The sequence below is a fragment of the Vicugna pacos genome, chromosome 10 (genome assembly GCF_048564905.1).
Source record: "Vicugna pacos chromosome 10, VicPac4, whole genome shotgun sequence".
Classification (NCBI taxonomy): domain Eukaryota; kingdom Metazoa; phylum Chordata; class Mammalia; order Artiodactyla; family Camelidae; genus Vicugna; species Vicugna pacos.
In genome coordinates, this window is record NC_132996.1 from 40143473 (window position 1) to 40171388 (window position 27916).

Consider the following 27916-nt stretch of genomic DNA (forward strand, 5'->3'; position numbering starts at 1 on the left):
TGATGTGTTGTGGGTCTGGGCCACAGGGTCAATGATGTCACAATGCCCTACTAGACTCCAACTTCTCTGCTAGGGATTTGTGGATCCTTTGGAGCTTAGGACTGGAACTGACATGCGAGACCTCTACCAACTGAGGGTTTCATGAGCATACTCCTTTGCCACAATCTTGGTGAATAGTCTTTCACTGTGCAATTGTGTCTTGGAAATTGTTTTACTTATTATCATGATTGTGCTTGGCTGGATGCTTTTTGTTGGATTTGCATGTTACATGGGCACATTTCCGGAGTTTGTGGTAAGTAATGACCCTGCTTGTTAATTCCTGGTAGTCAGTCCTGGCTCTAGCTAACCCTCCCAACTGGGGTTTCTGACCAAATGGGAAAGATAGTCGAGGTCTCACCACTATTTAGAGGTCAGGATGCGATGGGAACAGTTTCCCAGGCTACTTCTTGTCCCATTGGGACATCTTTAAGCCTTCCCTGCCCCCCATTTGGGCACATAACATCACTTATTTCAAAGCATTATGGAATATAGAATTTATAAAGGGTCTGCTGGAGACAGTGCCGGACTTCTGGATTTCAGGCCAAGTGGATCAGTGGTTGCTGGTAGGACAGTGAATGTGGGCATTGGTGGGAACTTTCAGCAGCCCTTCCATCACATACAGAGGCATTTACCTCCTAGACCAACCAGTAGGGCCACCTCTGCCTTTAAGTTTCTTTTTGCCTCAGCCTCCAACTCTGAAGTGGAAGGAGATGTGGGCTGTTCAGGAGAGCAAGGCACGCCTAAGAAGCCAGACTTTGGATGAAGATCTGCAACCGTGAGTGCGTGTGATGGGCTATTGGGCTGGATTCCTCTCTTTCAAGAGAACTTGGTGGCACCCTGAAATCTCAGTGGGAAGTTTACATTCCTCTGGAAAATAAACAGTGGAAGGGGAAAGAACTTGGGGAGCATTGCTGAGGACAACAGGCCAAGTTTCAAATACTTGTTAATAACCACGCCTTGTAGATATTTTTTTCAAAGACTATGCTCATCTATTAACTTATTTTTTCTGTGCAAACTCTATGAAAATTGGACCAGCCTTTTAATGCCCCTTTTGGCAGATTTTGAAACTGGAGTTAATGTAAATTTGAATTCAAGTCCTAACTTTGCAATTTACTAACCATGTGACCTTGGAAAAGTTTAATCTCTCTGAAACTCTCAGTTTCTCCATCTGTATAATGGAGATATTCTAGTATCTTTCTGTTTTTATGCGGATTACATTTGGGAATTCATGTCGAGCATTTAATGCAAAGCTTGACAATTCACACTTAGTAAATGCTTACTTAACAACCAGGCAGAATAATGACCCAGTCAACAAAGACTGGTGACAACAACCTCTGACTGTTTTCAAGGTCATACAAACCAACCTGTTTGTGAAGCTGGGATGCAAGCATAGATCTCTGGATTTAATAACCTCTCACACTCGTTCAACTAGACCAGCCTGCCTGTAGGAAACATTAATAGCAGTATCCTTTTAGCAGACCATCTCTTGGGTTTCTCAAATCCCACCCCATTTCATTCAGGCCTGTTTTGTCAAAGATGTTCCCATTAAACACAACTCTAAAAGTCTTAGTAATATGCTGATACAGGAGAAGTTTTTCTGGGAAGCTTCTCCAGAAAGCATAGGTATCTATGAAGTCCCAGCCGCAAGTATACTTTTTCCCCCTCCATCTGGTCTAGAATTTCTATGAGAGGGCTGAGCCAACAGTCAGACCTCTGTGGCGTGGATGTGCATGGAGGGACTGGGCATTTGTTTAGCTGAGCCACTGCCACACTGTGATCCTGACCAGATCACTGGAACTATTCTGTGCCTTGGTTTCTCCAGCTAAGAGATGAGCATAATAGTCCATTTTCCTTCTCTTCCCTTCTCAGGGAAGCTGTAAGGAGGCTTCCCCTGCATGATGACGTTTTTAAAAATATAAGATTTTTCTTCTTTGAATAGCCTAACAATAGTATATAAGTAATTGCTCATAGCATACCACCCTCCCAGTTAATCCAGGCTATATTTTGTTTTGTTTTGTTCGTGACAAGGTATTTTGTGTTTTTTGTTTATTTTTTTTGCATGTGACTGCATAAAACAAGTAGCCAAATTTTTGGTAGATGATGAGTTAATAAAGATAGGATGCCAGCTAGATCTAACCACACTGAATCACCAGCAAACAGGGCCCTTCTGATAGGGATTCTTTAGCCCCTACACACACTGTCCCATAGCTCTCACTCTAACTAGTCTTCAAGGTCACAGGAGCTGATGTCACAATTGGTGTCTGAGCTCTGCCCCCCAAATAGCCATGGTGAGCCATTTCAGGTCACACTAGACCACAAAACTCCTCAGCCAGGAGCTATCATGTTGGACCATCCACCATCTGGTCTTGAATGAAGAAGATAGCCCAGTTTCCAGGACTCAGGGAATAGAACACCGCACCTTTCAGAACCACCTGTTTTCCCCGGCACACACCACCAGCTGAGCAAGAAGCCCCACAATGATTGTTGTCTTATGGATGCTTCTCATTGCAGGAACAATGTGGAAGGGATATAAGTATCCCCCAGGAGGGGTAAGTGTGCCTTCAGCTTTGTTCTCTATTCCTACTTTGAAATGTATTCCCAGGGATACATGAACTAAGCATCAAAATCCAACTCTAGTAACTTCAGAAACAGATACTCTTTTCTCTATTAAAAAATTTCTGTAGCTTACCTACTTCTATTATTCACTATCTACTTAGAGTTGAGAGAGTTCCCTCTGTCCTTCATGTGATCTTTCATACATCTTTTCCCAAGAGTCTTTACTCTTTTTAAGTACTCATGCTCACAGGACATTTTGTATGTTCAGCTTTTAATACCACTTCTTAAATTAGCCCACACCAGCAACCCATGTTTAATTGTCCCTCATCAAATAAACACTGGGCTGTAAAATGGTTCTGGTGGCAGATGTCTCTTTCCTGTCTCCTCCCGTTAGACCTTGGATGTTTGTATTTTCTCTTCCTCTTGTCAGCTCCCACCCTGCTAAGCCCCTCTGGCAACTGGGATAGGAGGCACTAGGTGAGACAGAGTTGGACACAGCTACCCGGCATGCCCTTGGGAAGGAGTGCAGTTCCCACAGCCCCACACCCTGGCAAACACTAGGCAAGACCCATCTGACATACTTTTCCCCCTCTAGACCCCGGTGGAAATAAGTAAAGATGATCCTGGTGAAGTAATGCAGCTCTGAAGCTCTCCTGACCAGCTATACAGTTCCTGTTGTTGGTTTCACATAAAGTAATTGCACATTATTTTGTCACATTTTATGTAACAAATTACCACACTTTTTGAGATGAATGAAGACCTGGTATTCTATTAGCTCAAAACAGGGAGATGGAGAGCGGGGAGGAAGTTGGGGTAGATGGGAGTGATTGGGTCCCCTCTGTTTCATAGTCTCTAAGACTGGCATTAAGACTAAAATATCTTGTTCAGTTTGTCCCCTATGGTGTATCCTGGAGGATAGAAACTCTCTAGCGCTCTAGACCTATTTCCCACATAATGCCTTTCTCCTGGGTCCGGGGTGGGGGTGGGAAATGTTAGAGAAAGTTTAAGAGATTACAGCAACATTAAGCCTATTCTCTGGAGATATTTCTCTGGCTTTTTCACAGCTATCATTAAGAACTCAAAGCTTACACCATGTGGGGAAAGGATGTTTTAATATTGGGTGCTAGATACTAAATTATACATTATTTTAATCCTTACAGTAACCTTCTTAGCCTCATTTTACAAAACGGCAAAAATGAAGTGAGAGGTTTAAGTACCTTACAGTCCTGGGTAGCAGTCAAGACTAAAATCCAGGCTTTCTCTTTGGCCTGCTTTTATATGCCAAGGAAAAGAGCCAAACAAGAGACTGGGTTATCCAACACCTTGACCACCTCTTGGCTCAAATGTCTCCCTCACCTGAGTAGCCAAGAAGTTGCCTTTTGATTCTTCTAGCAGTGACTGCTGCTAGTATGGGCAGCGTATGTAGAAATAAAAGCTAACTGCCCAGTTCTCAATTTGATGCAGTTTGAGTTTATGAGACCAAGAATGGGAATGTAAGTATAAGACCCATGCTGGGTGTCTGAGCCCTAGGATATTCCTAATAAGCCCTCTAAAGGTGGTTTGGAGCTTCCTGACTGTAAAAGAAAGAAAACCTAACAGGAGCAAGTACTTTTAAAATTAAAATGTATTGAACTGTTCCCATTCTGTGGCTGCTTGTGGGTGACTGACAGCTTCATTGTTCAAAAGTGCACCCTAACTAGCGAAGTAGATCTTTTGGTTAAACAGACAGCATTTTGTCGACTATTTGGTGTATGTTCGCTTAAGTATTTTTAAGTGGCTCTCTGTACTGACTGGATTGCCCTTTTTTTTTTTTAATGGAAAAGTGAATTCAAAATTCATAAGCAAAAAATTTTAATTTCTAAATCTAGGATACCAGCACCTTTTATGATACTTGTATGACCTAGATTGACCGCATTCCATTAAGTGCCTGCATCCTGTTTGCATAGCTGTGCCCACTTGCTTCATATGTATATTCTTAAGGACTCATCTTCCCAGCAATCTCAGGCTCTTTAAGAGATCAGAAGCACTCATTTTCTTAAAAAGAGCAACTATATACCCAGTTCTCCTTTCCTCCAGTTCCCTGACTATACCTCCAAACAGTTCTCCTTTTGGGTGTCCAATAGCAAAATAATTCTCTAGGCTGGTGGTGTGGGAGAGGAGAGGTATCAGTAGCAGGGGCTGAGCAGATGTGACTGTGTAAGGGAGAATGAACAGCTGTGTGTGTATAAGGAGGTAAACCCCATCTCTTAAGTTTGATGAGTCTATTGGTGTTTCTAGCTGGAAAAATGTTCAGGGTGATGAAATAAGGTATGAGTTTTGGTAAATAAATGCAAACCAGTGAAAATATCAATAAAATATTTTAATGCCTACAATTTCATTTATACATAAATTGCAAAACTTTTTATCTGTATATGCAAAAGTAGATTCTCTTGCAGGTCAACAGCACCAGAAAACAAGCTATGCTATGTAAATGTTTCTTTAAACTTGATTTGTCCATTATGTAAAAGACATGATGGATTTAATAACTCCAAAGAAGTCTATATCCCATTCTTAATCATACACTAAACACCTGAATATTTATTTCATCACATCCACTCACAAAATAAATAGTAGTCTAATATATTCAACACATTGAAAATAAAACCACCAGTCTCTCTTCATATATTTATTCTCTTTCCAAACATGTTTTGGTCTCCTGCTATATCTCAGAAATGTACTAATAGCTGCTTTTAAGTTACAAAATACAAAACAGTAATTTATTTCTTGGAGAAGATCTTGGGGATTACATTTAAAAAATGAAATTTCGAGTTCCCACAGACTTTCTCATTAACAGTCTTTCAACCTGCTTGCGGCACACATGTAAGGCTGCCTGTGACATGTGGTACCCTGGCCTCCAAAGTGGACATAATTGCATTATAGTTTGTATAGAGAAAATACAAAGACAAGTTCTGAAAGTAGCTTTTAAAGAAAGTGCCCCTGCTTTGACATAGCAATATCTAAAGCAAGTGGGACTGTGCAATCAGAGCCATATGAGTTTTATGAAAACTGCTTTCCCTTCACATCGTGTTAGAGAATGCCGCATCCATGATCATGTAACATTATTACAATAATGAAATAACATTACTACATTCATGACTTAACATTACCCAATAAAAGGCACATCTTCAAATATTAATAAAATCTGAAAATCAAAACAGTAGAGGATACATTAAAAACCAAGCACTTAATGTGTAAACCTTGATAATATAACAGCCTATTCCAGTTTTTTTCAAAGGTTTATGAGCTTTTTGTAAGAGTGGTCAAGAATTGCAGAACAAAATGGAAGACAGGATTTAGAAACAAGGCCATGATTAAAAGATCAGAACTTTTTTTTTTAATGAGCTACAGAAGTGCCCTTTTATAATGCTGATGCTGAAGAAAACTGAAATCAACATCTATATTATAGAAGAAATGCACCCAGAAGTGATGACTCCTAAGGACACAACCCGACTCTACCAAGTTCTGGAACTTTTAACTAGCACAATAGTGCCTTTCTGTACAAATAACTGCACAATATCATTGAGTAAAGTGCTAGTAAGCTTTAAACCACCAGAAATCTTTCAGCTATGACAAGCACTTGATTGTAATTACAGATTTCAAAGAGTGTTGAATCTTGAAAAAAATATTCAAGCAAACTTCTGAAGGGGGAAAAAAGCACATAAGTGACAGTAAAGGAAATAATGTTCCAAACCTGTTTTATTACATGGAATATCACACTACTCTTGAGTCAATTTCACTGAAGGTATTTGAGATAGGTGAAAGGCAGTCAAGAGGATTTTCTGCCGTCAGTGTTTAACAGTTCTATGTGATCATTAGAAGGGTGTTATTCCTAGTGATGAAGACACCTTTCATAGGATTCAACTTCAAAATTAAATCCTTGCATTTTTAAAGTCTGAAACTCAGTTCAAAATGAGTCAGTCTTAAAAGGACTGAGTCACCTGGTCATCCCATTAAGGGAGGCTAACAGTGGTAATCTGTAACACCCAAACTTGAGAATACAGAAAGCTTTATGGATAAAAAGGAATACACAAAAACAACTTTCAGACCTGTTGAAGAGTAAGGATTCTTGTAGGACAGCCTCTCCTACTTCCTAATCCCCACTGACCAATGGCTTAAGATAGCCACAATGTTTATTGTAGAACTGTTCTATAAGCTTATGTCCCACGGTCCCCTACCCTCCACTTATGGGTCAAGGACAAAGGCTCTCTAGCATCACCGTTATCTCATTTTCTGTTGCTGACTCTCCTTGAGATTTGGCTTCTCTCTATCCAGAACTTAGGTCAGCCTGATTGGAATTGCTTGGACTTGAGGCTTAAGAGATATAACAAGTCTATAGATATGACTTGAAAAAAGGTGAGAACAAAGAAGTTCCACGGCCTAGTAAACACCAGTAACAGGGAACATCGTTTCCTACCTGGGAAAAAGTCTCTTCACAGTGCATAGTTTGAAATAAAAGTGCAATATGGGCAAAAAGAGAAGGTGATCTTAATATACATGAATTTAGTTTTTGGTTTTTGCCATTAATTACCAAGGAATTTTAGATAAAAATGCAAAGTCATTAACACCAAAAGGTATGGGGCACCTTGGATTCCAAAATATAATGGGGCAGGGAAATGGGGAGGAAGGGAGCCTGACATGTCACTTCCTTATTTTTTTAAACTATTACTCATCCAAATCTAATGTTTGAACAAAATAAGAATTTTTTCCTTCAATATAAAAATGAATTTTTTAGATAAAAATCAATCAGCACAGTGACCTTGTCTATTTTACACTAAAGCCAACATAACAGTAAACCTGAAAGTAAAACTTGGAAAAGAATATCCTTATACAAAATGGCATAACTTGTATTTTAACTTGGAAAAATTTTTGTTAATTGCCTAATCACCTAAATTAGTGAATAAGAATGCTCAGCATCCAATCCGTGGATAATGCAGAATACAATACAATTTATTCTACTTTTTAACTTCAAAGTCACAGAGATGATATCCATATAATTGTAACACCTACTCTAGATTTTCAAGTTCTCAAATCAAACATTTATGACAGGTCACTTTTTGCTGGCAACATTCATGGAAGGGCCAGGTTCCTCACAAAAAGACAAAATAAATTTGATTGGGAGCCAGGCAGTGCTGTACTCACACATCAGCAGAATTATGGAAGTAAAGAGGCAATCCTTTTTTTTTCCTTTTTAGAGTAGCAAAGAAACAATACAAGATTGGCTGACCTGTGAGGGGCCCCACATCAGAGTGCATAGCTCATCAGGACCAAGGCTGGCACCTGTGAACAGTTAGTTTCGTAAGAGCACTCACTGGGCATTGTATCATCTGCATTATAGATTCCACCCTGGAAAGTATTTTAAAATACTTTATGCTCAAACGACAGCCTGCGGACAGATGACAGTATGCATTCCTTCTCTTTGAGTACCCAAGTATAATTCTAAAACGATAAGGGGGCTTCTTCAGTCTGAAGGCAGGACTTCCTTGCAGCAGAATATCTTCAGAATTTCACAAAAATAAATAAAAGCAGCAGCTAACGCTTCTTCAACTTCTTGGCCTTTCGACGTCTCATTTCTTCTTCCTCACGTCTCATTTCCTCTAAATCCTCTTGCATACCTAGTCTTAAACTGTCGGGAAAAAATGGGGTATTTTTCAATACACATGAAATTACCACTCTCTTTAAAAAAGCGAGAATGAAAATTCAACTGGGAGCTTACATGGAATGTGCTGATGCACTCGAAATGCCTCAAGGCTTTACCACTGAAAACAGGACTAAGCATGAATTTTTTTTTCCCAGGAGCCACTGCCACTGACTAAAGTTACAGTGGAAAAAAGACCTCATATACAACCTCAAGACAAAACATCTTAATATTCCCATTACAGTAATAAAATGTAAGTTACCAGCTTTTAAAAATAAAGAACAAGAAACATTCAATAAGTAACATTCTATTCTTGTCCCTTCGTAACACTTTAGTTTGATATTTTATCTAGTTAGAATGGGGAAGGCAAGCGGGAGAAAGGTTTAAATTAATATTCTGGATTCTGGGTTGAGAATGAGGTGAATTATTTCACCAAGGTAACACTATAATGAAATAGTCACTTGTTACCCCTCCCAAGAAATTATCATTTGTTTGATATCAGGAAGCCAAACAGGAATTAAACAGAGGGAATTTCATATCCCTCATTAGGTCCCTGAGGCCAGCAGAGGTACATGTTAGCAAGACTGAGATGTGTCGGATGTGAAAAGGGAGTTAAGGATGAGGAATAAAAACATGCTACAATGGGACCAGGGGAGGCCTCTAGCATTTACTGTGTGCCTACATGGCTGAGGCACTGCACTAGGCAACTTGTACACACTGTCTTAATCCTCATGATACCTCAATGAGTAAATAGCATATTCTCATTTTACAAATAAGAAAACATTTCATAGGGATTTGACTAAAGCTCCATAGCAAGTAAGCAGGACTGGAATTCAAACTGAGTGGCCCCAAGCCCCTGCTCCCAATGCAACTGAAACAGGAAACAGTAAAGAATTTTTAGGACATTTCTGCACAAATGTATTACATTTTGTGCTTACCTCTTTGCTTCTTCCTTCTGCTGCTCTTTCCAACTACTCTCCATGTAACGTAAGGCATAATCGCTTTCATCTTTGTATCTGATAAGAGAAAATAAAAATTGTTAGAAAAAAAAGAAAGAAAAATTCAATTTTCTAATGGAACTAAAGCCTCCTGTTTTTAAAATCAGCATCTTTATATAACTAAATCAAACACACATTTAGGATCATTCCTCCTTGCTTGGCAGAGAGTGAAGTGGGCAGAGGTTGGGTAAAGGGATTTCTGAAATAAAGGCAAATTAAATGAACCCTTAATGCTTCCAGAAAGCAACTATTCCTGAATCTAATGTTGATGAAACCAATCCAACACTGTTTGCTCAACTCACTCACTTCTATTTACATGATTGTTTATATTAAAGTTGTGAAAGCACAATATATATGAAAACTATTTGGTATATATTAATTTCACTTGAGCTTCATGGACTTCAGAACAGAATAGACTGAAGCAGATAGGATAACGGCTTGACCAAAAACATAGAGACAGCTTATGATACTACCAGGATTAGATTTTTAGATCTGATTTTTAATCCAGTTCTTCCTTCTACTTTTTTTAAAAAGACCTTTCTTACTACTGCCTTCTAATTTCTCATATCCATGACTTCAAAGGAGATAGCAATCACTGATTGATAAGCAATCACTGGCTGATAAGCACTGTGATAAGGCCCATCTGTTTTACATATATAGTTGGCCCTTGAACAACATGGGTTTGAACTGCACGGGTCCATTTGTACAAGATTTTTTCTCACACTACAGTACTACACAATCCATGATTGGTTGAATCTGTGGATGTGAAACCACGCATAGGGAGGGACTGGTATACAGTGGAACCATATATACGAAAGCCTACATTTCTAACAAGTTCCCAGGTGATGTCAATGCTGTTGGTCCCATACTGCTGTTCAGGGACCACACTTTTGAGTAGCAGAGCTTTTTACACCAAAGAAAAGCAGGTGTCAGATCAGACCAGCTTTCAACATAGCTCTGTGGATGGCTTTCTGATTTCCAAGCCAATCCATTTCTACCACACTAAGCTGCTTCAATCTCATTAAATGTACATCTTTTAAGGACAACAGTTAAAAGGGGATATTTTTTAGCCCTCATGTAAGTAACTACACAAATAATTCTGCATTAATTCTTAAATATTAAGTGCCAAAAAAGTAAATCTAAACAATATCCAAGGATTCCTAATTAAGAATTGTATTCAATACCTCTACTACTGTTTATTTTTTTCCCCATAGCTTGGATTATTCAAAATAAAAAGTATATATATCTAAATCTTCTTTAGCCTTACTTTTTTCGGTCATAGCCAAAGATTTCTCGAATGTGCCTGGATATTTCTTCCTGAGGTTCTCCTTCATCTTCGATAAAATCTTCCATTTCAGAGTCATACTCATCATCATCTTCCTCCTCTTCATACTCTCGCTGCCTTTTGTAACCACTAGGGAAGGGAAGCCTTTGAGGACCTAAGAACAGAAAAGCCATTATAAGAGCATTAAAACTTAATAGTCCCAACAAAGTCCTATGTAAACTGAGATTTTGAGAATTCATTAAGACGGTAGCCTCAAAACCAGAGCCAGCAAGCTGGCCCACAGCATGAACTCATTACTACATCACCCTTGCTGTTTCATGGTATCCATAAGAGATAGAATTCCTGTTTATTCCAGGGCTTACTAGAACTGTCATTTACACTTTCTAGTTTAGCAGTTCCCATTCTTCTGTATTTAAAAGACTGGTAAAATTTCTTTAAAAAATTACAAATAACTAAAGGATCACTAATTCTTAATCTTGCCAAGAAAAGACACCAAAGGTAATCTACCATCTATTATCACCATAATTTCATTAAAGTTTTTAAAAGTCCAGTGAAGTATGAAAGATGCTCAGAATTATGGGTATTTGTTCAAACTGCACAAGTCTGACTCTAAGGAAAAGACTCACCACATTACCCTTATTTTTGTTATTTTACCAGAAGACTGATTAAAAAATCTGCAAAAGACCAAGAGACTACCGTCTGGGAACAACTGCTTTCTAGCCCTTGATTACAGACACTCCCTTTGTCGTTCTACAGTTGTTTATAATATGCATGGCTTGTCTCATTAGCTCAGAATTTAACTTCAGCACTCTGACATTTTGGGCCAGATATTTCTTGGCTATGAGGAAGTCATCCTGTGCATTATAGGATAATAGCATCCCTTGCCTCTAGTAGATGCCAGCAGCATCACATCTCCAGTTGTGTCGATCAAAAATGAGTCCAGACAAGAAAATATGACCTAGCAGCTAGTAGGTGCCACCAATGATCCTGTATCTTGGGACAGGAGATTCCTAAGGACCAGGAACTAGGGCCTTGATGTTGCCCACTGTAAAGAGCAAAAACATAAAGGCAGTCTAAAATAGTTCCTGGCACATAGTGGCTACTTAATAATAACTGATGGATAAATAATGCACAAAAAGGCTTACAAATAGACTCCAGTCTTTGAAGACAGGTCTCTCTAGTCTTTATGAAGAGGTAAAGATGAATTCATTCATTGAACCACATAAGGCATTATACACTCACCCTGTTTTACAAATCACATAGCTAAGTTTATTGCACTTGAAGACATACAGGGATGAACACAGAGGGCCCAAGATAAGTCTTTTAAAGACTTTTCTAAGGCATGATCACTAAAGGAACTCTGGCACAGGAAAGACAAAACATCAAGATTCTATCAACCCAAGAGTCCATTAAAAAGCACATAGAAGAGATCACAGGGTCTTTGGTTATATAAAACAAAGTAGTCTTTCTATTTTCCTAGTGATAAATACTTTCAGGGTGAGGGGAGATTTTACCTTGGGCAGATCTGTAGCCAGATAAGGAAGGCTTCATTCCATTCATCTGTCCATTGCTGGGCCGACTGATTATATTCTTGGAAGAAATTGTTTCTGAGACAACAGTGCATTTGGGCTTCAGTGGGGCACCTGAGGTACTAACTGTTCGCCCAGGTCCCAAGCTGCTCACTGGTCTTCCGGGGCCTGAACTGCTGACTGTCCGTCCAGCTGGAATTGGGCCACTTACTGATCGCCCAGGGCCACCAACTGACCGCCCTGGGGGTCCTGAGCCACTCACTGGTCGTCGAAGGTCTTGTGGACTGCTCACAGGCCGCCCAGGGCCACCAGAGCTGCCCATAGATCTCCCAGAACCACTGGAGCCACTGACAGGTCGCCCAGGCCCACTTGAGCTACTTGCAGGTCGTCCAAGGCCACTTGCACCACTGACTGTCCGTCCATGGGGATTTAAGTCAGTGGCTGGCCTCCTGATCCCACTGACTGATCGCTCAGGTCCTGAGCTAGAGCTGCCATTCTGGCGCCTGGGCACAGGTTCAGAACTAACTGTGGGCCGAGTGGTCCCTGTGCTAGGCCGCCCAGGGGCTGAGCTGGAACTGCTGCCTGGCTGCCGGACACCTGGACTCTTGGCCTTATTGTGTGGGGTGGCCATGGGCCCAGGCCTGGAATGGCTAGGATGAGGAGGAGACTTTTTGGCTTTGTGCTCAGCAGCAGATTTCTGAGTCTCTTTAGCAGAAGTCTTTGGGACACTTGGTGAATAGGTGCTGGAGTGGGGCTTTCCAGCCCCATTGAAAACAGGTCTGTCACGGCCCTCACGAAGCAAGGGTTGGGAGAAATTGCCAGATACCACTTTGGTCCTCTCTCCTGGCATGGATTTAGACGAAGATAAGCCTGAGTATTTCTCATTAGCTGTGCTGGGTCTGGATTTCTTCTCAGCATGAGGAAGGGGAGTACCCTTAGAAGAAGGATGCTTGTCTCCAGAACCTTTGCTAAGTTTTGTGCCCACACTTTCTTTGTGAGAGGGTACTTTTTTGGTTGGAGGCTGTCTTGCATCTGTCTCAGCTTTCTTCTTCTTACGCTTCCGTTCAAGGAATTCTCGCTCCCTAAGTTCTTCTGCAGTCATAGGCCGCTCTTCTGTCTTCTTCACTACCTTTATCTCCACCGGTTCATACTGCTTTTTCTCAGCCAGCCTGAGTAGATCAGTGAAGTTCATGGGTGGTGGGGCACTTTTAAGGGGGACCTTTGGCTTGCTTTCAACTTTGGGAGGTTCTTGCTCTTCCTCATAGTCCTGTTCTGACTCTGCTTGATTGTATTCTAAGTATTCATCCTCTTCCATCTCATACTCTTGTTCTGTTCCCTGGCTGGTGTGGCTTTCCACTGCTTGCCTCTTCCTTGACTTTTCCTCAACAGGAATCCCATTATAACCATGGAAATTATCCTTTGTCCTTTTGGCCATAGCTCTTGCTTTCTTGTCATGTTTTAGCTCAATTCGCTTTTTCACTAGGTCTTCTTTTCTCTTTTTCTCTTCTAACGCTAAAAGAGACAAAATGAGAACATATTATTTCAAGTCTTGATAACAGCGTGTTTATCTGAAATCTGTAGGTGGCCAAAACCAAGCAACATTCAAGTTACAGTTTGAAGACATCTAGGAATCAAATGAGGAAGTTACTCGAACAAGTATCAATTGAGTCATCTTTACATACTGAATAGGTCACATCTGGGTTTTTCTATATGACTAAGCAAGAGAGAGACTTGGCTTTTAGCTTTAAATATAGAATAGTTCATACCAAATAAATATACCAAGTTAAGAGAATATTAGTATCCACTCAGTTGCTATTAATTATGAATAATAAATACTTAGAAATGTATTCAGTTTCTTTATTTGCATGAAGTAAAACTACTCCTTGAGTTCACTGGTTTTCAAAAATTGTCCCTATTTTAATCTTTTAGAATAGCACTCAATAATTTTTTTTTTTAATTAAAATACAAAATAGGTAGGAGCACATTTCAGAACCAAGGTCAAAGAACTGAGTTCTTACTGGAGAGCTAATATGGCCAATCAGAGGGTATGGTCACTATCCCCAGAAAGCTTTTAATTTAAGAGGGAATAAAAGATAACATCCATACAAATGATCAACATAAGAACATATGTAAATCTATCAATACAGTTGACTGAGACACATACGCAACAAATCCATAGCCCGTTAGGATATCACAAACATCCACTGGTTAGGTACAAGCTAGTTGTGAAGATATAAGATTTTAAAATTGAGAATAAGGCTATAGAGTCATACCTTTTTGTCTGAGTTCCTCTTCTTTTCTTCTGAGAAAAGCCTGGACAGCTGCGGACTGGACACCCTTAACTTTTGGGTCTTTTTTGGGAGGGCCCACTGCCAAACTATATCTTTTCTAAATATAAAAAGGAAAAAGTTAACTTTTAATGCGATTAACTTTAAAGCAATACATTTAAATGTTGACTAAAAAACCTATTCTGAATAATTAGGAGATCATATAATCCTCATGAAAGCTTAGCTGTAAAATTTCAGGCTAAATATGATTATACATGACTATTTTTAGATGCAGAGTTAGTTTCTTTAAACACCCCCAACAATGCATAAATGAACAATTCAGAGAAACACTATTTTCAGGCTATTTTCCCAAAAAGGTACCTGGATTAGGGGACTGAAAAAAATCACCACTAGAACAGATTGACTGTTTTAGAATTCTGATCAAAAACATCAGCCTTCTTCAGAACTAAGCATTTCAAAGTCCAACTTCCCAAACAGAAAAAACGACTACTCACAACTGTTTCCTCCTGAGTACCTACTCCAGATGATTTCCTAGTAGGGAGTCATAGCTGCTACACAGGTGACTTTGCTTACAACATGGAACACTGAGATTCTACTTTGACCATAGGCAAAGTTGGTGGCAAACCGTACAGAAAAAGCATTTCAAAGAAATAGAGCAACAAGGAGGGCCCAAGTCTCTGTAACCTTTAACTGTAGCTCTTATGTTCATAAGATATTAATTTGCCATAGGATCCCTTTTAGACAGGTTTCCATATCACCCAAAAAGTACTAACATTACCTTGGAACAGACGGTTTTCCGCTGGGCTTTGATTCTTTTGTAACTGCATTGGGAAATGACTAAAAATAAATAGTGTTAATTTAAAGTATAAAAAGAAAAATATTTCCATTTTATAACTATCATTAGAGAAGTATGATAAACAGAGCTAATAACTCAGATCAGGATGATTCATCTCTAGGACCATTCCACTTCAAATTTATGGGCTAAGAAATAAGATTTTTTTAATGCTCTCCCTCTTTCATTTTAGGCAGATTACATTCTTATCCACTGAACCTGTTGCTGTGCTAGTGAAAAAGAAACACTAACCTAACAAGAGCAAAGTGAGCTACTTAGGAACCAAAAAAGTGATTCCCAAAATGTGTATGAAATTCCTGGAGAAAAGCCAAAGGATCTATGCTTACTACACAGCTACCAAACAGAAGTCATCTCGAAACAGGCTGGAAGTTCCAGCTAAATTAGTCTACCAACGAAGAAGCTGGCCAAGACAGCAGGCCCTAATCCAACCTGAAAATCCTGCATGATAGCAATACTGAGACCTGACACGTCCCTTAGAGAGAGAAATCCTAATGGAGAGCATCCAGATTCCGTTCCTAGTCCCCTTGGCTGAATCACAATAAAATCCTTTAAAAAGTCCATATCTTTGTAAATATAGGTATAGACCCTTTTCATAGTGGATTGGTGTCCAATATTTAAAGAAGGAGAGGGAAAGGGACACAGGAGACAGAGAATATTGCTTACCTAACTAGATATATGAAATTATCATGGTTTACAAGAACCTCAAACATAGGCCTTATCCATAAGAAACTCATCTTTTCTTAATAGAAGGGCTCCCATGAAGATGACTCAAGTTGCATAAGACACACAGAGACTCATAAGCAGAGGCACACATTCATTTCACCCCATCCCATAAGGTAGATACGTAAGAGGAAGGGTGGATTTGTGTTGCCAAGACTTAAGATTTTCCTGTCCCTGCCAACTATATATAGCCCATAGATTCACCTACCAATTCAAAGCTTATACAGGGCTCCCCCTGCCAAAAAATGTCAACATACACATGAGTGTCAATTATTTAAAACAGAATTGGTTCATTATCTCGGTATTATAGCAATTGAGCACTTCCTAATTTGATTCCAGGGTAGACATCTTTCTTCCCTACCTGAGACTTTAAGAGGAAGGTAATGGAATAAGACTAGCAGAAAAGCTACTCTTGACTGAATATAGACACTCAAAGAGAAAACAACAGTGTCAATGGGGCACAATTTAACACCGTGTTTACTCAGCTTCAGTCCCTTGCGTTATCACCTTCGTGATTTTTGCCCCTTTGGTACACCACTTGTATTATTATTTACTTACTTGAAGAAAATACATAGATCAAATACTACGACTTCTTATTACAGCTTTACTGCAAGCAATAATATCCATAAAATGACTGGCTTGAAAGGCTAGTTATATTTTTCTAAATCCTATCAAAATATGTAACTATATTTTTAAAATACGTAAATATCAGAATAAAAAGTATCTGTGTATCACCTAAAATCATGGTAGAGCAGAGCTATATGTACTGCACTTTGGGAAACACCGACTGAGAAACATAAAAAGATTCCCAAAGATTATTTTGATTTTTTTTCCTCAAAGTATACACCTATTTTCATCAATTCACATGCCAATTTCAAATTCAGCTTTTATTTTTAACACCTCTAAATCTTACAGATACTTATTAAGCTGGCCTCACATTTAGCCCAACAACTTCGCTGTCCTTGTCCTGTCCCTATGATGTAGAAGTAATTCAATAAATCTATAAAATGTCTTATTTTGTGAGCCTGCTAGGAAACAATCTAAGTAGGGCAAGGTTCTACTTGATGAAGCTTAATCTTATTTACTGACATGAGCTGAGTCCTAATTAACAGTTTCTTACATCCTCTGTAGCTTGATGCACTTAAAAGCAGATAACAAGAGAATATCAAAATAGTCTCTTAGGCAAAGTTTAAAACCTAGAAACTTGGGGAAGGGGAAGGGGCTCAGTCTCCAGGGATGATGATGAGCTTTTTTTTTTAAACATTTTTATTGCAATATAATTCACATACCATAAAATCCACCCATTTAATTTGTACAATTTATCAGTTTTTAGTATATTCAATGAGTTATACAACCACCACCACTATCTCATTACAGAACATTTTCATCTTCCCCACAAGAAATCCCTTACCCTTTAGCAGTCATTCTCCATTCCGTCTTTCCCATCTGCCCCTGGCAACCACTAATCTACTTTCTGTTCTGTGATTTGCCACTCCTGGACATTTCATATAAATGAAATGTGCCCAGTGTACCATTACATAGTGATATGCATCATAAAAGAAGTTAAAAATCTACAGGCCATAGATAATGATATGTGGATAAGTGATTATACAAAATATGTAAGACTTTTCTATTTAAAAACCCTCATTGGTAATTTTTACTTGACTCTATTTTTAAGTCTGAAAATAAGACACCTTCAAAGGCCAAGAGAATATCTTTTGGGGAATGCTCTGTAGATTGGTTCTTAACATCCTTGAACTGAGAAATCCTAATTATTTCTCTGGCTTAACTAAAATTAAGAAATGATTAGGTTCTATGATCATTAAATGTTTCAGCAAACACATTGTCATAATTCTTTTGGAATAAAAACCAGAATACACCTAGAACTTAAAAAATGACAATTTTAAGTAATATGTAAATAAATTATATAAGTAAATTTCCTTACAATTATGTAAAATTGTACTTTAAAAAGAACGATTATGTCTGTGGTTCATTTTTTTCAATAAATAATTACTGAACACCAAAAAAAATCATGTAAGTAAATTTAAATCATGGTAATGTAATTTCATTCTGTTGTCAGTCTTGAGTTTTATAGTAACTCAAATAAAGCATATCACTTTTTTGCTCAAATAAAAACTTTGAAAGAAAGAAATGAAACCATACAATATGTGGTTGTGATGATCAGTTTTATGTGTCAAACTGGCAATGTTATAATACCCAATTGTTCAATCAAACACTAACCTAGGTATTGCTGTGAAGGTACTTTCCTGATGTGGTTAACATCTACAATCAGCTGAGTTTAGGTAAAGCAGATTACCCTCTTTGATGTGAGTGGACCTCAATCTGGTGAGTGGACCAAATCCAGGTTTCTTGAAGGAATTCTACTTTAAGACTACAGCATTAACTCTAGCCTGAGCTTCCACCCTGCCCTACAAATTTCAGATTTGCCAGCCCCCACAATTATGTGAGCCAAATCCCTAAGACAAATCCTACTGGTTCTGTTTTTCTGGAGAACTGTGACTGCTATAGTGGTCTTTTATATCTTGCTACTTTCAATTAGCATAACGTTTCCAAGGTTCATGCTGTAACATGTGTCAGTATTTCATTCCTTCTTATGGATGAATAATTCATTTCATTGTATGGATATACCACACTATCTATTCATCAGTAATGGATATTTAGATTATTTCTACTTTTTGGCTATTATGAATAATGCTGCTATGAACATCTGTGTACAAGTTTTTCTGTGAATGTCTGTCTGACCTGGCTAGACCTTTCAAAAAGGGGTTGCAGTCAGACTTTGGTATCAAAAGATTTGCTGTAATAGAATACGTTATTAAACAGTCCCCTACTCCCAACAAGCGTGCCCAGCAGAGAACCATGCTTTAAAAAGAAGGCCTTAGGGTGGGATTACATATATTTCATTTAATAAAGCAGAACTATTTGGTACTTTCTCTCACATCAGATGGCTACATTTAGCTCTAGCAGCTACTTATCAAGATGCACCCACCAATTCTGAATCTGATTCAAGGCACCAGGCTGCTTCATTGTTTGAGCTTCATGAAAAGAAGCTAGACAAGAGTTTCTTTTATCCTAAGTGTATCCATTTGATTATAATGCAAGCCAACTCAGTCATTCTTCTGGGCCCCAATGAATGATCCACAACAGTGACGCTTATGCCATTTAAATACAGTATCAGAGATTTTGCCAAGATTTCTAATTCCGAAGCCAAGAGACCTAGAAAAATTAAGTCACTTTAAACATACGTGTTCCTTGCACTGAAACTATACTGTCACAGTCAGATTAAGAAAACAAGGAGCTTTCAGTGGGGAAATAAATGTCCACCAAATATGTTATGTTGGAATCAACAGTCAATCCCTTCTTGAAAATTGTTCTTTACTCAGGAGATAATATTTGGTTGTAATTGTAGAAAATAAAAATTTCCTGATGGCTTTACATAAATTACAGATTGATTATTGATTAGAAATAGGAGTTAGAAAATATTCAAAGAATATATCCTTAGCTTTAACAAAATTTCTACAATCCTCTCAAAACATCAGAGTCAGGGAATGAATGCAGGCCTCGGATGATCTGCGTTAGATTTGCTTAGCTGGGTGGCTAAGAGTATGAAAATAAAACAACCAAAAAGCATGCTATTCGGTAACGCTATGGGGTCAAATAAATTTTACTATTACTGTGTTTATAAAAGTATACCTGATTATAAAATGTAGTATCAGGTAGATACCTCAGAGCCTCTAGTCCAACCTCATGATAGAAATGGCCCAAAAAGGACAAATGTGGACTTACAGGCTGTCACTCACACAAACTATAGCAGAGTCTGAATTACAATCTAGGTCTCCTGACTCGGGCAAAAGTTTCCCACCACAACATGCCTCACTTCTAACTTAATCCTAACACTTTCATCTCTAGTTCTAACCTCATTCTTAAATGCCATTCCCTGATTTCCACCCACCTCTTGGACAGTGCCATTACCTCAAACAGGCCCACGGTTGAACTTTCCCTCACCCTCAGACTCTATTTCTGTTAACCATGCTGGCACTCTCCCAAACAGGCTGTAAATCTCTACCCACCAGTTTCCAAATGCTGTTAGTCTGGTCTTTAAATTTCTCTCCCATCAGACTTCACTGTACAGTGAGAAGTATTGTCAAAAAACCAACAGGGTTACTGCCCAAGGCTATATTAGGCTGGAGTTGGGAGTAGGGAGCTAGGTGCATCCAGGCTTTATAGATGACGAACTTCCTCACCACCCCATATCCAATAGATTCTCCTCATTCAACACAGGGTTGTGATTAAGAGCAAAAACTCTGGAGTCAGTTTGCCTGGATTAGATTCTCTGCTCTGCAATTACCAGTTCTGTCACTTATTAGCTGTGTGACTCTGGGCAAGTTTCTTTGTCTCTCTAGACATCAGTTTCCTCATGTGTAAAAACAACCTCCCTTATGTGGTTATTGTGATGATTAAATTAATATACATAAAGTGCTCAGAACAGTGCCTGGCACAAAGTAAGCCCTGTAAATGTTGTTGTTGTTATTATCCTTATTATTCAGGAAGAGATTCTCCAGGTAATGACGGGAAAGAGAAATAACAGAATTTCCGTGGGGCAGTAAGTTCTCAAAGACCCTCTCCCTAAAACACTGGTTTAGAAGTACTGCTCTAGGCTAGAAACCTAAAGTTGCTCCAGGCACTGGAAAAGCCACCTTCAGATCTAAGAATGAGAAGGATGTAATTCAGCTGTAATGGACTATCAATCAAGGGTTACAAAGTGACTGCCTGCAGAAACTCTTTTTTGGCCCATACTGTTCTTTAAAAGGAAATAAGACCAGCACAAGAAATACAACCAACATTTTACAAGGAGTATAGTCTATAAAAATATCAAATCACTATATTGTCACCTGAAACTAATACAACATTGCAAGTCAATATATTTCAATTTATAAAAAAGGAAATATAACTACTATAACAATGGTAGGTTCCTTTGAATACATGAAGCTTGGCACCTATTATTTTATATCCAGACTACTTTAAGAATTTACCTGATCTACCTGGTCCCAAAGTCCTTGGGTCTATTTTCAGCACCTATATTCTTATTTTCAAGGGTATATAGCCCTGCAAATCCTTGTATGGCTGATACCACATGAAGGCTTCCCCTTTACTTTTTGACTTGAAGGTCACACCAGAGCTACAGTATCTTGTCTGGGATGATTTTCAGCCTGATTGTGAGAAAGGCCATGTAATCTGCCTCATGCATTACAAGCCATCAATTACAGTTACTTGAAACCTGTAAGAATCCATATTCTAAGTTCTACCATTCTATCAAACAAGGCAATCACTTTGTTTTTGCTAGAGAAATCCAGAGAGAAAAATATTAAGGGCAAGGATACCAAAAATATCTTTCCTCCTTTAAATATAAACAGAACTAATGTCAATGACTGGTTACATCACCTTGATCAGCTGTTTTTTGTATTCAGTTTTCCACTGGAAAATGATAGCATGCCTAATACTTCTAGGCATTATGCAATCCTCTCGTTTTAACTAAAACATTATAAAGATAACTATTTCTCTTTAAAAGAAACAATAGAAAAGATGTTCCAATGGAAAATGTTCACTGTGTTTCAAGTCAGATACAACAGACACCTCTCAAAAATAAAAGCCCTACAGAGTTTAAAGTGGCTGTACAGGTGTTTCAGATTTTAGACTCCCTTGGATTTTGTATAATCAATGCAAGTCTATTTCCTTTCTGTAGCAAGGGTGTGACACAGGAACTCTGATGACTGAAATCAGAAAGTCAGCTCTGATAGGATCCAAATGGAAGGAGAGGGAGGAGATGGCTAAAAGAGAAATATGAACCAAGCACTAGAGAAGGATGGAGTTATACCTGTCAATTACTGCAAAGCCTCTGTGATTCTCAGACCATAACTCAATAAAGTTTATGTCAAGCAAGATGTGTGTATGTGTGTGTGTGTGTGTGTGTGTCTTGAAATGTTTATTGACTTGGATGGTGGTTTACAAGGATACTTGCTTTGTAACACTCTTACATTGTACAACATGTGTTAGATTTCACAACTGACAGTGTGCTTCTAAAAGGAGTTGATAAAGAAAATAACTTGGAACAATTAGATGAATTGAGTTAATGCAAGATCATGGATTAAATTTAATATAATTTGACCTACTCCTCAGTAGTTTCTTTTGTGACTTACTTTCACCTGATGTGTAAAAAGCATTACCAAAGCTGATAATTAAATCAGAATTCCAGGCTTACTAGCTTTCAGGGTGGGTGAGCAGGGAAAAGCAAGCTTTCAAAGTATATGTCTATATTCATCTGTTAAATTTTAAATGACCTCACCAATTTACTCATTTTCCTTTTTGCTTCCAATCTTTTTAAATCCAATCATAGATCGATAATGTACATATTCTGAAATATAGATATATTTTGAAATCCTCTGCTCTAGAAATATGTGCTTTTCTCTCATCAGCTATTGGTTTTTAGAATAAGAAAAAATTAACTTGGTTCTGATTTTTCCACAGAATATTCCTGGGCATCAGAGCTAGTATTATTTTTGACCCCTGTCGAAATTGAGGAAGATCTAGAATGAAATATGGCCCTAATTATGCAAAGATGAATGGTACTAGATCCAATATAGACTTGTCTAGGAAATTTAGAGATGCAGAAAGTAATTCTGTTGTTGAAGCTTTCAAACGTTTAACTTCAAGATCATTCAGAGTATTTGGGACAGGAGGTAAATATATATAATCAACCGATGGATATCAGTTTTATTTACCAATTATTTTACTATTGTTAGATCTTTATCTTCAAACGTGTAAAAGAATGAGCCAGCCTCAAAAGACAAGAAAAGCACAGGGGAGTGGGGGAATATATATATATATATATATATATATATATACATATACACAAAAATCTAAATAATGTCGAACATATAGTGAGAACTCAATAAATTCCCATTTAATTGACTTTAATAGAGAGCCGTTTGAGCTTTACACCTCACTGCTCAAACCGCAGGTATCACAATGCAGTTTATCGGTTTACAGCTGGCTGTGGTACATCTGAGGATCCAGAAATGATTAGTCTATGCAAAACAGCTACAACACCGCAAACCAGGCACTCTCCACTATTTCGGCAAAATGAGCGAATTAGCAAACATTACTGAGTACACGGGATCTAAATCTCAAACAAAGACAAATCTAGAAGATCACAAGTACGTGGAAGGTGAAACTAGTTCACCCATGCTGTTGGGCAAGGATTTCGTGGAATCCACTGAACTTTTCTTCCGAATACAAAAGGTGATACTCCCCCCGCTTGGGAGGTGATAATTTATTCACCTGGCTAGCTCAGTGGGTGGGGCCACAAGTCAGAGGACTCGTTTGAGAAATCACAGAACGCTTGACCCAAAGATCAGCGGGAAATCACCCCACAGGCCACCTCCCTAAAAATCTCTGAACTCCCCAACATACATGCTTCCTCCCCAACCATTTGGCTGAAGTTTATTCCGAAACCAGAAACTACTATGTGCCAGGCACGGCTCTACTCACCAGCTTTCACGCAACTCTAAAATACCCCAAACGCAAAGTCCATGTTGATGGGGTAACTAAGCCTCAACAAGCCAGATCCTCTCGTCAGAAGGCTCCCGCCTCGCGTCTCAAGCGTCTTCACCCCCAGTTCCCAGAAGTACATGCCCAAGTGGGGAAAAATACAGTGTCCAGGTCTTTCCTCTCCTGGAGCCGATAGGCGGATGCCTGGAAGTTCCACTCCACACATTCTGAACTTGAAGACCAGGATCTCCTACAGTCGCGCCCCGGCTGGTACTTACCGGTATGTTGTTGACACCTTGTGCTTTGGAAGCTATCAGGAGAATTTCCCTGAAGTCCATTCTGGCCGAGGCGGAGAACTGAGCCAGACTCTCGGAAAGGAGTGAAAGTACGCCTTACCGAAGCGACCAGCAACAGCCGAATGAACCGCTTGGCCAGCCTCTCTCCCACCCCTGCTCAACACGACCACTTCCGGCGCCTTCCAATGCCGTCTCCCCGCCCCCTTCCCTCCAACAACCAATACCCTTTCAGGTCCGCCTCTTCCCTTGCGAGTCTTTGGCGTAACTTCCGCTTTTAGCCTGGAGACACGTAAAAACGTGGTACGTGGCTGCTGGCGTCGGCTCGAAGGGGCGGGACTAAGCCCTTCACCAACCAAGGAGACTCGGACTAGTAAACTGAGGGGTGTGGCTAAGGGAGAGAGCCGCTTCCCTTGCGGCCCTGGCGTGTGGTCAGGTAGTACTGATTCTCCTTATGAGCTCTGGGTAGGGTAAGCGAGGGATCGAGAGGTTACCTACCAGGCCAGGGTTCGTTAGGTGTCAGAGGTGGACGCTCAGATTAGAGACGGCGGCGCCCCCAACAGCCAGAACCGACAGGTCTCGAGCAGGGAGTTTCAGTTACCCGTTTGGAGGCGCCCGCGAGGCTGCGCAGGCGCACACGATACCGACTGGTCCTCTTGTCTTGGATACACATTACTCATCGCGTCCTGGCCCAGGGTGTGTGCTCACCTACACTGATGCAAGCGTCCATGCCCGCTTAGTGCTTTTGCCCCATTTAGATAATAAGCCCCACGAAGGGAGCCAACTGGGTTTTGTTCAGTGAATGAATGAAAGAATACAATACAGACCCAGCCTGGATGTACCGGTAAAACACACATAAGTGCCTCATATGCATATTCGTTGGGGATCCAGTCCTGGGTTCCTTTTAAGAGTTATCTGGGTTTTGTAAGGTCATCACTAATGAGGGGTAAGAACAGGCTGAAATTGACTGCAGACAAACAGTATGGATCTTTCTGGTGTGATGGAAATGCTCCAAAGCTGGATTATGCTGATGGCTGTGCTGTAGTTTTACTAAAAATTATTCTACACTTAAAGCAGGTGAATGTTACAGTATGTAAATTATCTAAATAAAGCTGTTAAATGATTATGATTATTAAATGTAGATTTGGTATCATGCATACGAGTGAAGCCATTTTGGGTTTTTCTCCTTAGCAGTACATACTGATTTACTTTATTTTTTATACCTGCTACATCACATTCCATAGCATGTATTTAGCATCGTTTATTTAACCACACTGGTATTAATGAACTATAAGGCTTCTTACAAATTTTTACTATCACAAACAGTGCTGCAATGAATATCCTCATACGTACTTTAATGTGCAAATATTCCTCATGTTTTCCTATGTTAAATGTTTAGATACCTAGAAGCTGTATTTCTGGGATGAAGTGTATGCACAATTAAAATTTTGATAGCTACTATTTAATTACCTTCCCAAAGTAGGTACCAATTTAGATTGCCATCAATAATATATTGAAGCACCCTTTTCTCTATACATCAGCTCTGGTTATTATCAAACTTAAAATTCTGGCAATTTGATGGGTGAAAAATATTTCATTGTTGTCTTATTTTTTCTATCCTCAATTACTAGCTGGCATCTTTTTGTATGCTAATCAATAGTTCATTTTTCTTTTTCTGTACATCATTCTCATTTGCAATGGATATTTTGATTATTTTGCTGGCATCCATTCCCCTTCCTCTCCCACTGTATAACAGGAATTCCATCTGAGTGTGACCCTGCTCTCACGTTACTGAGTGCCGTAACCTAATCAGAATAATCTCACCTTGATTTTCCAAGTGATTAGATTTTTGAAAACCTGCATCCAGGCCTAAACCAATCAAGAACCAATGTGTTGGGGGAGGGTACAGCTCAGTGGTAGAGCACGAGCTTAGCATGCACACATCCTGGGTTCAACCCCCAATACCTCCATTAAAAAAAAAAACTTCAAAAAAACAGACTAATGTATATATTTATTTGTATGCAGTATATTGTATATGCGCAGTCAAATTGTAACAGTTCTACCTAATAAAACTGAAAAATGGGGAAAAAAACAGGCTAATACAATACATAATATTGGTGTATCCATCTTTACCACCAGTACAGTCATAAAGTGTAATTAAAAGGTTTTTTTTTGTGCAGGGGAAGTCCTATGAAGGCAACAGTGTTCAGGGCTCGTGAACGTCGTAATGTGGCCCTGCAGTCAGAAGGACATTCTCTTCATGCAGGCCTTTAGAATAATGGTAGGGAAGGAAGACAGCTGGATGGTTAGGTGTGCTAATATGAGGCCTTGCAGCTCCTTTGCTATTACAAGGGAAGCTGACATGCTAAAGAGAACAGAAAAAAATAAATAAAACAATAAAAACCACAGAAAATGCAATCAGAGCTCTGAGCCCTCAAGCTTCTATGCTTAAAAAACTTCAGGAAAAAAAATTCTTTTAACTAAGTAATACATGCATGCATGCATTTGGTTTTAAAAGTTAAACAGTAAGATTATTTCTAATGAGAATAGTCTTTTATTCCACTCCTCTCCATACTCCCTGTTGGGGATACACAGAAGGCGGGTGTTGCAGATTCTGAACAAATTTACCAAAGGCAAGGAGAAGTTTAAGAACAAAGGAAAAGTTTAATATTTGCGCTGCTACAGGCAACAGTGGACCACACAGACCAGAGGTGCCTGTGTGTGGGCTGGGATGAAGGTTCATGTTCTTTTATTGGGGGAGGGGCTATGAACAAAAGGGATGGGGGAACAGATTTCTGATTGGCTGTAAGTGAAGTAAGGAGTTTTGGTATACGGGAGGATAGTAGATTTCCTTCTCCAGTAAGATTGAGACATGAGCTGACACGAGCAAAGTAGTGGAATTTATGATTTCAATAAGGGGGAGACATGGTCTGAGACAAGTCAGCCTGAGCTATGGTGAAGTTAGCCATTTCCCAGGGCTGTTTTTGTTAAGGCAAACACCTGCCAGGACTTTATCTTCCTAAGAGAAGCAGGCAGATGCCTAAGGGCTGGAAGTTTGAAGAGGTCGCAGGACCTCAGCAGGCACCAGTTGGCACCGTACTTCCCAGGGGGCCACCCCAATGGCAACCACCAACTCTTCTGGATGCCGCCCCAGTATCCAACTTTTGTGTCTAAATGATATCTTTATCATTTCTGTCTTATTTACTGTAATAATAATAACAGGAATAGTCACGTGAAATGCTTATGCACAGCAAATGGTAGCTTTAATGCCAGACATCATCAAAATTACGCAATGAGGAAAATAGTTTATTATTCCTATTCTTCTGATGAGGAAACAGACACCAAAGACGATTTTACTTTCATGAGATTTCACACCCTGTCAATGTCTGGAGGTAGGACTCTAAATCCAGAGCCACAATCGTTCATGTACCACCTGAAACCACCTTTTTGAAAACCGCTGGGGTGGAATGCGATACTATAGAACTCGCTACGAATGAATTAGATAAGGCGCGGTGAGGCTGGGGACCCGGATTTAGCGGAAGCCCTGGAATAGGGTTGCTGGGTAAATTACACAACACCTAGTTAAATTTGGATTTCAGATAAACCATGAGTAATTTTTTAGTACAAGTATGTACCAACTAAAAAAGTTATTTGTCGTCTATCTGATACTCATATTTAACTGACGGTCTTGCATTTTTATTTTCTAAACCAGGTATCTAGGTACCAAGGGCATCATCGTTCCAGCACGGAAGTTTAGCGCCCTAGAGGAGCAGGCCACTGGAGCGTCCCTGAGGGCCTGTGGTAAATCCCCCCTGTCACTAGGCGGCAGTAGAGGACTGAGCAGGACATGGGGAGGGGTTGATGACTGCTGATGGAGAACAGGCCCGGGAAAGGGCTTTGGGACTGCTGTACATCAGGACTACAGTTTCAGATTAAATCACAAAAGAAGGAAACGGCGGCTCACAGAAAAAGAACAGCTTACCCCTGACTAATAAACATGAAAAGAAGCGCAATTCTATTCATAATTAAATGAATAAATCTGAAATAAATTGAGATATTTTCCTACTCTCAAATTGGCAAACATTAAAATTAAAAAGATTGATAATACTCAA

General features: G+C 39.3%; 2 protein-coding genes and 1 long non-coding RNA gene across 10 annotated transcripts; 2 read left to right on the plus strand and 1 right to left on the minus strand.

The window, feature by feature from the left end:
* Nucleotides 1-15780, plus strand: MISFA (mitochondrial sheath formation associated). Of its 6 annotated transcripts, XR_012076617.1 has the most exons (6): nucleotides 4-292; nucleotides 726-814; nucleotides 2551-2588; nucleotides 3191-3288; nucleotides 8428-8522; nucleotides 15395-15780. XR_012076617.1 is itself a non-coding variant. In XM_072969655.1 (4 exons), the coding sequence occupies exons 1-2, from the start codon at nucleotides 224-226 to the stop codon at nucleotides 816-818; spliced, it is 162 nt and encodes a 53-aa protein (XP_072825756.1). In that variant the 5' UTR covers nucleotides 1-223; the 3' UTR covers nucleotides 2551-2588; nucleotides 3191-3302. The 6 variants fall into 6 exon arrangements, 2 of the variants coding, with proteins under 2 accessions (XP_072825756.1, XP_031536840.1); XR_012076616.1 differs by lacking the exon at nucleotides 8428-8522; XR_012076618.1 differs by lacking the exons at nucleotides 8428-8522; nucleotides 15395-15780 and adding an exon at nucleotides 7827-8179.
* SPTY2D1 (SPT2 chromatin protein domain containing 1) lies at nucleotides 4940-24418 on the minus strand. Of its 3 annotated transcripts, XM_072969654.1 has the most exons (7): nucleotides 23790-23951; nucleotides 15148-15206; nucleotides 14355-14469; nucleotides 12067-13593; nucleotides 10535-10706; nucleotides 9208-9285; nucleotides 4940-8257 (listed from the first exon to the last, which is right to left on the minus strand). In XM_072969654.1, the coding sequence occupies exons 4-7, from the start codon at nucleotides 13514-13516 to the stop codon at nucleotides 8164-8166; spliced, it is 1794 nt and encodes a 597-aa protein (XP_072825755.1). In that variant the 5' UTR covers nucleotides 13517-13593; nucleotides 14355-14469; nucleotides 15148-15206; nucleotides 23790-23951; the 3' UTR covers nucleotides 4940-8163. The 3 variants fall into 3 exon arrangements, with proteins under 3 accessions (XP_072825755.1, XP_072825754.1, XP_006209354.1); XM_072969653.1 differs by lacking the exons at nucleotides 15148-15206; nucleotides 23790-23951 and adding an exon at nucleotides 24303-24418; XM_006209292.3 differs by lacking the exon at nucleotides 15148-15206 and having other exon boundaries at nucleotides 23790-23989.
* On the plus strand, nucleotides 24254-27916 carry LOC116282053 (uncharacterized). The gene is made up of 2 exons (XR_012076620.1): nucleotides 24254-24881; nucleotides 27517-27916. It is a non-coding gene; the product is annotated as an uncharacterized lncRNA (long non-coding RNA).